We start from the raw sequence: 10900 nt of genomic DNA, 5'->3' as shown, positions 1-10900 counted from the left end.
AGCCTGTGGAGGCTCAAGGGAGGGATGGGGTGTGTGCAGGTCTCCTTTGCAGGGTTTTTTGCTCCATTTCCATGTGCTGCAGGGTGCTGGGGAGCAGCTTTGCAGGCTGGAGGGGGGAAACAGTTGGCTCCTGCCCTCCTTGGGGGCTCTGGGAAGGGTTTTCACACTTGTGGAATAAAGGAACTGCAGGGTCTGAGTGTGCTGCCCCTGCCCCCAGGAGGCTCCTGCTTACCCTGCACATGTTCAGGCTCCTGGGAAGGTGAATTGGGAACTGGGGAGCACTCAGGGCTGGCTGGTGCGTGCTCAGACCATCCTCCAGCAGCTTAATTTTTCAATCTCAAAGCACAAAAATATGGTTTGCATATGAGGGAGGCTGGACTGAAGGGTCTCCTGTGGCTTCACAGACTGCTGGGGAAAACAAAAGCAAATCTTAAGGATGCTGCCAAATCTTGGTGGAGGAGGTACCTACATAGATGTATGATATTTAAATGTTTTAGCAGAGATGTTTCAATCTGAGGGCAAGTGGCTGCTTTGTGTGTGGCAGTTCCCTTCTGATACAGAACTTTACAGCTGTGGATAAGGGACAGCAGGAAAAGCTCCTCCTGCTCCTGGGAAGGACATGCAGGTTGGCAGGCTTGGGAAAACCAGCTCAGACTCAGCTTTTTCTCTTAATTATTTCAGTTTCTGTTTCTGAGAGTTGTTTTATTCAAAAGACAGATTTTAGCTTAAGGGAAATACAAGTATTGAACCAAACGGTTTGGGGTGGGGCTTTTTGTTTCTTGATTTTTTTTGTTGTTGTTTGTTTGGTTTGGTTTTTGGTTTTTTGGGGTATTTTTGGGGTTTTTTGTCTCCTATTCTGACAAGTGGGAAAAAAGTCACAATTGGTTTCCTCTGTGCTTAGTTTTAGCTGGTGGTTTTGGTCTGGCAGGCCAACCCAGAGCTAAGAGTCCTTTGTACAGACTATCCCCTGCGAGGTGTGAACCACTGGGAACTCAGTTTGGGCCATCAGAGCCACACACAGCATTCCCAGGGGCATTTAACCACCTCTTGGGCAACCATATCCATATTTTCCCAGGAAATGCATTGTCCAGTAGGTACTAAATAAGCATAAACCCTTTTTGAAGTCTGCCAGCATGTTGATATCAAGGCTTCTCAAGTAAAAACCCCTGGCTTTGGTAAAATGTGACTCGAGAAAGGAGAGGGGCAGCTCCTGGGTCAGGGTTTGCCCAGAGGTGGGTTCAGATGCTCAGCCACAAACTGTGCCTTGTGGTCAATACCCCCAGGGATTTAATTTCTAAAATACTCTGGGATCTTCTTCAAGACTTTTACTCACAGGGGCCTGAAGTTTGAGCTTCATCCTTGTGCAGAACAGGAAAATATTTTGAAGTCTAACAGCTCTTTCTCTTCAGCTCTGCCAGGGTATTATCACAGTAATTAAAACAGCACAGGAAGAGGAGGTGGTGGCTCACAGGGCTTTGTTGCCTGACTTCTGTTGCACAACCTTCTCTGATCTGACCCAGATCTTGCCTAAACCATTTTTACTTGGTTTTATATGGACCAGAATGGTTGATTTATGTTCCCTTAACACTAGACTAGTGGCTGCAGGCATCACCCTTATTTATGTCACAGTGTTCCTCGTGCTTGGCTAAAATCCAAATCCTAAAATGAGAAAGGAAAGTAAATTGTACCGGAATAATGTTTTCTAATTCCAGAGTCATCAAGATGCCATATCCCTAATCAGCTTCTCTGAGTCACTGCTTTTCTCCCCAAACCAATTCATCCCCAAAATAAAAAAATGATTAGAAGTGGCTGGAGTTTCCTGATGGCTTAAGGGAATTTCAAAGCAATTGTCAAGGTTTTTTAAATATTTTTTTATTACTTTTTTCATTTGTCTTAGAAAGAAATATGAAATCTGCATGCAACCTTCTAAATATTTCAAACATTTAAATAGCATATGATAATTTAGCAGTACAGTACATTATACAGCAAGATAATACAGGGAGACTTCCTATAGTATATTTACAAATGAAAAGGTAGTTTTGTTATATTAAAAAGAGGAATGCACTGCTTAACATTGAAGTATTACATTCAAAATAATGAATATGCTGTGACTAAAACATACATAGGTATTTATATGTTTGCCCTATCATATTTTTCATAAAAAGGTACCTTTTAAAGGCTTTCTTTGTTGTTGTTGCTACAAATCTAGGAAATCATACACAATAGTCTTGAAGCTTAAAATGTCTCAGTGCTGAAGCCACAAACTTTCTGTAAGCGCTTCAGGTGAAAAAAAAAAACCCAAACAACAAACCAACAAAACCAACAAAACTTTTCTTAGTAATAAAAATAACCTAGAAATGCTTTGAAAGGTTAAATGGAGATACGGGACGCTTCGCCTTGCAGCAAGACCTCAAGTCCATGAAAGAAGAGGTACTCAAGTGATGCTCACACCCACCTGATGAGGTGCTGAGGGACCTCCCTTCTGCAGGTACAGCCACAGTTCAGTGGCATCTTCCCCAGAAAACTCGTCTTTGGTCCGTGCTTTGCCCCTGACTAAGGTGGAGGCTGCAACACGACCAGGAAGCCCAGCAGGGAAGCTTTCCCACTGCGAGAGGGTGAGGGACATGGCTGTGGAACACCTCAGGAGCTTATAAAGCTCGATTGCAATCATAGTGCAGTATGAATGAATAAGAATTAAAAAAAAAACAAACAACAAACCAACAATCCCAAAACAACTTCTTTAGAATGAAAAGCACGTGGTTTTTTCCTAATTTCAGTACGGAGCAGACGGGTGTGAAATCAGAAGTGCAACAGATGCTTGTGAGATCTGGAAGCCTTTTGCACGTGGCTATAAAATGTAAAAACTGACCCTTGGTAAAAAGTGCTTTATAATAATATAGAATTTGTGTCTTATGTCTGCAAGAGAGAAATGATCTTCTGTAGAGCCCAGTCCTATGCCGGCCAAGGGAATCCGCTCCACTCCTCACACCACTTCCTCTTATTCTTCATAAACCCTAAACAAAGAAGAGCCAAGAGCAGGGTATTTACACTGGGAATGAAACAACTCCATGTCAACAATAACAACACTTAATAAACAACCTACAAATAACAAAACCTCAGAAAACAAATTTTTAGCCTTCACTTAAGTATTTTGGAAGTGAAGTTATTGACTTCAGCAGTCACCACATTGCTCTCCATGTCCATAAAGCACCTGGGAGGAGTGTTGGGCTTGGACACCGCCACATCTTGGAGTTATGTGGGAAACAACACACTGTGCCACGATTATCAGGAGAAATAAGATGAAGAAATCCACATCTGCTGATTCACTCTAACCACTGGAAAATCCCTGTCTTGTGTACAAATGTTGAAGCTTATCATGAGCTGTACATAGATAATAAATTCACAGTATCTGTTATGTTTGAAATAATATAACTCTGCCGTTATTCGAGATTATGTCCTGATGAAACAACTTGCTGGGCTTCTCTGCCTGGATGTTTCCTGGAGGCACAAGCCTGGGGCTGGGCATCCTTTGGCTTATTAATGATGGCATTATAAAAAAAAGAGAAAAAAAAAGAGTGGGAGAGTGTAAATATGTGGTTATGCAACAGCCAGGGCTTCCCCACGTGCTCTGTTTGTGAAGCAGATGCAGGGAGCTGGCAGGGAGTCTGGGGAGATGGCTGGGGGCTTGTACCCACTGCCACTCACAGTGCCCTGGCACCACCCATGGCACCGGGCACCGCGGGCTGTGCTGGAGCTCACTGGCACCCCTGCACCTGCAGAGAGCTTGCTGCTCACTGTCCTCATTTTATCTTGATTTTGGGGAGCACAATCCCCACCAGATGAGGAGGAGGAGGGCTTGGTGTGACTGCACTGTGTGTGGAGGCTCTTTCCGTGCCTGGAGAGGTGGCAGGAGTTGGGCAGCTCCCCCTAATTACAGATGGGGACATCAGCACTGGCCATTCATCTTTCTTATTCTGTCTTCTACCTGTGACTGATGACTTAGGAAAAAAAAATCTTCTTTACAAGGCAGAAGGTGTCAGAGATTTTTACCAGAAAATTACTGTTTTTTCTGGGCGTGATACACTGGTTAAAATTGGCAAATACCTGGTTAAAATTGGCAAATACCTGTGTCATCAGATAGTGATGATGTCGAGGTGGTGTGATTACAGTGTGTGACAGGGCTCTCTTCCCAGCTCTCCTGACTGCTTTTCTCAGGACTGTGTAAAAGTAGTTAAAACCTTTTCATCTTTGATTTTCACCCAGAGAAGGGAGGTGAGTGTATGTAAACCATCAGCTGATGAATATTTTGACCAAAAACAATTACTATTTATAGTCAGAACAGCCTAATCCTAAAATAGAAGTGAGGACTCTGCACGTGGCAGGGAAGAAATAATATCAAGGACATCCTTTTAAAATTGTAATTTTGGTAATTAAATACATTCTCTGTGCTGGATAGAGTGCATGAATCTCCATGTCTGAGAGCTGCTGGTTGCCTGACTTGCCACCAAGGTCATTCAGAGAGGACTTACCTGCCCTTCTCTTTCCATACTCGGTACCACTTGAGCAGCCTTACTGTGTTCTGGCGTTTGGGGTTCAGGCAGTGCTGCTGCTCCCCCCTCACCTTCGTCCACAGCGTCACACTGCAGGGCAAGGACACAGGTTAGGGCAGGCACAGGCAGTTCCCACCCCTCCTCCTGCTCCAGGGTTGGGCAGGGGGGCAGTGCCAGGCTTTTTGTGCCCTGTGTTTTATGGCAGATAGTTGAGGTTATTGGCATTATAGAGCAGCAGGTTGTTGGCTGTTCCAAACCAGTGTAAAACCCACTCACTAGTTCTAATCAGTGGGTTTGCTCTGCCTATCTGTAAATTCCATCTTTTGAGCCTAACAGATTATTTAATTAGAGCTCATTCAGGCAACCACATGAGGAAACTGTTCCTTTACACTCCACAAGACTTCATTCAAGAGAAATATCAAGCAGTTTTCTGGCTTTGCTATTAGTTTTGTAAATTAGAAAGAATCAACCAAACCCACAACCACAACTTGTATTAGAAATATTAATTTTCTGGAAATACTGTCCATAACAGGGAAAAGCAGTTACTGATTTAAGTAAAACACTATAATGGAATTATTTAAATGCTGTTAGAGACGTGAGTAAAATGGAGGCAGAAAACCAGAAATACCTATGGACACTGATGGGCTTCTTTTGTGGTTTGGCTTAGAAAGGAGCTCTTTATCTTCTAACACAAGAAAAAGTGCCTTTCATACTTTCCCAGCTCACCCTCTTGGTGCAGAGGGGATGTGCTTGACGAAGCAAAACGTGCTGCCTGTATGAGCAGAGCGAAGGCTCTCAACATATTTCCAGTTTTGAGGTTGCACAAGGTGTTCAAATAGTTCTTTTATTCAATTAACCTTCCTCCCTGCTCCCCTTTCGGCTCCAGCTCCATCAGGTGTAAGTTAAAGTCACAGAAAGTTAAGGTGTAATTTCCAGGTTGTTTTCTGGGAAGATGTGCCCCTTTCCCCAGTGCATGGGGAAGTGGTGGAAGCCTCCAAGAGCCTCCCTGGTTGCTGCAGGCATCAGAAAGGGAAGGGTCATTGCTAAAAACATCGACTGTCTGTGTTCTAAGGGTGTTCTCAGCCAACCCCTCCGGAGAATAATGTGTACATGAGGAGTTTTCCTGTAGCTTTGAATGAGGGTGAAAACAAATCTTATCACCAAAGGCACAGGGCATGTGAGTTTTAAGGGTCTTGAGGTCAGCCCAAAGTTCTTCCATGCAGCAGCCACTTTCTCAGCTGTGCCATCTGCACTGGCTGATCCACACCTGGGCTTGGGTTTCTCTTCTGACAGATCATACAGAGTATTTTCAGAAAGGAATGGACAGGCTGAATCACAGGAGGAGAGGAGCAGGAACACCTCTGAGAAGGAGAAAGCTCTGCATTTCCACCAGAAGTGCTGAAGGACACTCTGGATTTGCCAGATTCTGCATTCTGAGGAGGTGGAGATGCAGGTCTTGCTTCTCAGGTGAACTGGCTCTTTTTTCAGGCTGACAGCCATTGCTTTGACATCACATGGAGGTTTTCTGCTTTCATGTTGGAGGATGGACAGCAGAGAAGACATTCCCACAGTCCCCTGCACTTCTCAGGCAGTCCCTGATTGGCACAGGGTCGGGTGGCAGCATTTTTGGGCACCCTGAGCTAACCTAGCCCTGCTTTTGGGAATGCTGCTCTATATAAGGGGATGTGCCTAAGAGGTGCTGTGGGAGATTATACCCTGAGTGAGGAGTTCTCTGGATGGGCTGCAAGAAGAGGTTGAGAGGGATGGAGAAGTGACTAAAGCATCAAAACTTACACCTCCAGTGGGATTTGTCCTTTAGCTGCCCAGGGTTTGGTGGCTGGAGCCTTCACCCCTGGTGTCTGAGGGTCTCTGTGCCAAAATCCTCCCCGGTATGTCCATGCCTCCAAAGGGTGTGATGGCAACTCTGCATCACTGTGTGCCCCCCAGCACCCTGTGCCACCACACAGCTCATCTGCAGGGATGGTGGGGCTGCACCACTGCCCTCAAACACAGTCTCCACAGCCACAAGGATCCTGGCTCTGGTCCTTTCATCCCAACTTGCTATGGGGACTGCCATCTGCCTCGACTGTCCCTTGAGAAAGACTCCAAGCAACATCTATTTCCCATCAGCTGTTCCCATCCTGACACATCCCAACTTTCTGGGATGGGGCAAAACATGGAGGGGTGGGGGGAGCTGAACATTTCAGGCAGAAAGAGTTAAACTGCAAAACCTCCCTCCTATTTTCTGCTGCTTTCCCTCATTCCAGGAGACAGATACACTCACAATTAGTGGTAGATGTACCATGAATCTTGATAGGTTTTGACTAGACTGAGTGCTCAGTTTAACTGTCTCTTACCCTGTACCACAGCTCTGCTTGGGGGAATTCTGTCCAAAACCTCCCTAAACTGCACCACCCCCTACCTACAGCTTCTTTGCTCAACATCATTTGTGTCATATTTCTGCTGTATGAAAGCATATGAGAGCTTTTGAGGAGGGCACAAAGCTTTGACAACACATTTTAGATGATCACTGCAGCAACAAAAACTCAGTTGCAGGAATTTTAGCTGCTCTGTGCATTGTCCAGAGACTCCAGGATCAATTTGTTCTCAGAATATTAATTTCAGTTTGCTTTCATTGCTGAGTTCAGGCTGCACGAGGGCAGCTGGAAAGGCAGTGCTGGCAGTGGGGCTGCCCTGCCCCACAGACACCCCTGGTGATGGGAGAGGATGGAACAGTTCTGTCCCAGCAGCTGCTGCAAACCCTGGGCAGCCCTCAGGCTTGAAGAGCATTGCTTGACATCTGCATAGCTGTGGGGCTGGGAAAGCAACTCCTCCTACACATGGTGCTCCAGCTTCCCCAACTTTCTACCTGGAAGTGAAACGTTGCATTAATGAGATTTATTTTATAACCCCTGGTCACACCATCTGCGTTCGGGCAAATGCCTGGAGTGGGATGTGAAGAGCTGGAGTTCCTCCACGCCATCGTTTGGCTTTTGAAGGGTCAAAGCAAACAAGGCAAAGCTGGAAGGAGCTGATTCAGGCAGGGATGCTCTGCAAGCATTTTTCTCTTCAGGTCACCATCAGAAGTGGGTCTGATGTTGCCTGAGCTCAGCATTGCTCACAGTGATGGTGCTCTAGCTCTGGAGGAAGCCTAAGGAAACTTGGATCTCCATTCCTCCTCCACAAGCTCTCGCTGAGTCTGGCGAGCCCGTTCTGTGTGGAAAGTCCGTGGTATCTCCTCGTTTGTGCTGGTTGGTTGGGCAGGATTTGTCCCCAAGGGCATTACAGAGAGCCAGAGGTGGTGCACGACCTGGCAGGACTCAGATCCTGATGTTAAGCAAGTGGCAAATATTCCATGAGGGAGCACAAATGCAGGATCAGAGCAGTCCTTGGTGTCCTGGGAGTGTGGCTGCTCTTGGGACCCTTTTCCCCCTCTTAGGTGGCAGAGGGGTTTGGTGGAGTCCTCTTGGTTGCCCTTCTGGTCTTCATCCAACCACTTGTGCCAGTTGGATGGTGCTTTGTTGGGGGAAATTTAAGACATCCCAAACAGGACAGAAAAAAACCCACCCATACATAAAATCTAAAAAAAAATCACTTCCTTTTGAGCCAGTCATGACAAAAATCCCTGTACCTGCCTCACCTTGGTTAGCCACTACATCACTTGGAGATGTCACAGCAGCATTGGTGCCAACTGGCAGGGAGACCAGGAAGAAAACATTTTCTTACATGCTGGGTAATCCCATGGGATGAAGGGAATTGCTCTGCTACAACACAGGCAAAAATCTGCCTCTGGTTGGGGTAACTCTTCTTGCAGAAACATCATGACCCAAACTGCTCATGTTTATTCTTCATTCCCAGAATAACTTTAGTAAATAGTTCTGAATTGTACATCAAGGAGCTTGGAGTAAAATTTTCACTGTTTTTGCTTGAACTAATGATTATCTTTTTATTACTACCTGTTGGAAATATTTAGTTGAGGGGCAAAAAAAATTCTGTCGAAAAATGATACCTGGAATTTTGGTCAGAATTGCAACATTTCTTGTTGCATCTGATACAGCAAATGACAATTCCCAGGAATTAGCATGCCAGGGCATGAGGAAAACAAAGAACAAAGAAGGAACTTGCAGTATAAGGTAAAGGAGTTCAGCTGACAGGGAAACAGAAAGCAGTAAATGATGAAGGAAAACTTACATAATCATCTCTTCCGCGCAAAACGGGTACCTCGGTTTTACTTCCAGCTTCCGCACGTTCGAGAATCTTATTTTAGGACCTTTTCTTGAGCATTTGCACTTCACGCCTACAAGAGAAAGTGTTTTCTCAAGCGCCTGCAAAGCCTCCTGCATACCAAGCGTCCCTCCCCTCCAGCCTGTGTGCATCCAGGAAAACTTCACTTTGTCTTTCAAGCCTTGGTGGAAAAAGCTGAGCTTTGTAAAGCTGTTGAGCTTATAAAAAGATTAAATGTTTTTTCTTTGGTGTATCCCAGGAAAAGGTAGTGACTCTCTGGGAAGTGTGTTTCAGAGCACTATATGTGTTCTGAGGCTTTGTAAATATCAGGGTTTTTTACAGTGCACCTGCTGTGATTAAATATAATTGTATTTAAAAAAAAAAGGAAATGAAAGAGTCAGAACTCGCTTTAAACTGAGCAAACAAGTGCGTGTCTCGGCTACTTTCCATTCACTCACACCTCACTTGGACTTTGCAGGACTTCCAGTCATTTCTCTTCACATGGATACCGTGGTGCAGTCACAGCCAGACAAAAGTGGAGCGTTTTTTAACCACCAATTTCGTGCACAGCAGAAAATGCAGATTGTGCCACCACCTCAAATCCCGCTCTGCTCTATTTTGCCTGACAACCACCCTTCGAGTGTTCGTTAAAGCAACCCTAAATTGATCTTATTTCCTGAAGCGTTCCACACACCAAACCCACCGAACAGCAGGTATTTGAGTTGTATTCCAGAGTAGCAGAGACCACGGCATTACTGGCCACACTGAGAGCCCTTTGCCTTGCAGCGAAGGCTCAAATGAAGACACAACTCTGCCCCGTGTGTTTTACCTCTACTTCACCTTTAAAAAACTCGCAGCTCCCTTACTCACAGATTCTGTACCTCGCACCTCCCCAACATGCATGGGAAGCTCAATCCAGCCCTGGGCTATCAAGAGGCAAACGCCAATTAGTAGAAAAGAGGTTTACATGGGAACAGGCAGAATAAACCACTTTACCTTCTGTGCTGGTCAAGCACATCGCGATGAAGAGCAGAAGCAAAGCTGCTGTCAGGAGCTTCATGGTGAGCCAGCAGGTACCCGAGGAGACGCCGGGGGGGTTGATGTGTTCCCTCGCTTGGGGTTCGTCTCCCCGATCCCGCTGTCCCGGGGCTGTGTCACCAGGGAGGGGACAGCGGAGCGGCTGCCCGGCGCTGCCTGCGCTGCCTGCGATCTGCCGCTGCCTTCCCTTCTCCTTTAAAGCGGCTCCCGCTGCCCTCGCTCCCGGCTCATTAATATGCAGAGCAACTCCACGGCTCCCTCTGCTTCCTCAGCCCCGGCGGGGAGGGAGGGGACCGGCACCCCGGTGGGAACATCCCCCATCCCCGCCCCGAGCACCCCGGGGGGAACATCTCCCATCCCCGCCCCGAGCACCCCGGGGGAACATCCCCCATCCCCATCCCGGGGGGAGCGCAGGCGACGGGGCGGCCGCTCCTGCCACTGCTCCTGCCCAGCTGGGACCTTCCCCATGAGGAGTTTTTCTGGGGGGGTTATGTGGAAAACCACGCGCTTGCGAGCGCTCCGGGGACGCGCGCGCTCCGCAGAAATTCCCATGCACCTTGGAAATAAGATTTGGAGAGGTCTTGCCTGGAAGAGGTTTCGCCTTTTTCACCTACTGACTTAAATATTCATTTTCTAGCTTTAGCAGGCTTCTGAATCTAAATGAAAGTTTAGTGAATTAAATGGAAAAAAACCCCATTTCTAAAATCGTTGTTAGGTGGGTTTGGCATGTGGAATACTTAAGGAAAAAAATCGGTTTAGGGCTGCTTTAATGAACACTCCAACACTGTTCTACTCCATGAAGAGCAGGGTGGCAACACGCAGGAACTTCATGGATGTAAATACATGTTCCCGCTCTTTTGCAGAGTCTGTTTCTGATTTCAGAACCGGCTGAAAGAGCATCTTTAAATCCAGACTCCGGATTTTTGTCTAACTGAAACGGACGAAGATCAGAGTCGGGTATAATCTCCTTCAAACACGCTGCAGATAAACCCCCGTGTCTGTCACGGTCCATCTCAGCCCCTCTCCCCGCTCGCACCCCACGACAGCAGATAAACCTCCGTGCCTGTCGCGGTCCATCTCAGCCCCTC

General features: G+C 46.6%; 1 protein-coding gene across 1 annotated transcript; it reads right to left on the bottom strand.

Annotated features, from left to right (window-relative positions):
* Positions 1-1853: 1853 nt before the first annotated feature.
* CXCL14 (C-X-C motif chemokine ligand 14) lies at positions 1854-10103 on the bottom strand. The gene is made up of 4 exons (XM_071570412.1): positions 9771-10103; positions 8742-8847; positions 4530-4640; positions 1854-3014 (listed from the first exon to the last, which is right to left on the bottom strand). Exons 1-4 carry the CDS (start codon positions 9832-9834, stop codon positions 2999-3001), a joined length of 297 nt encoding a protein of 98 aa, XP_071426513.1. The 5' UTR covers positions 9835-10103; the 3' UTR covers positions 1854-2998.
* Positions 10104-10900: the final 797 nt, after the last annotated feature.

The sequence above is a fragment of the Pithys albifrons genome, chromosome 15 (genome assembly GCF_047495875.1).
Source record: "Pithys albifrons albifrons isolate INPA30051 chromosome 15, PitAlb_v1, whole genome shotgun sequence".
In the NCBI taxonomy this organism is placed as follows: domain Eukaryota; kingdom Metazoa; phylum Chordata; class Aves; order Passeriformes; family Thamnophilidae; genus Pithys; species Pithys albifrons.
The sequence above is the reverse complement of the archived record's forward strand: the minus strand, read 5'-3'. Positions and strand labels throughout refer to the sequence as shown.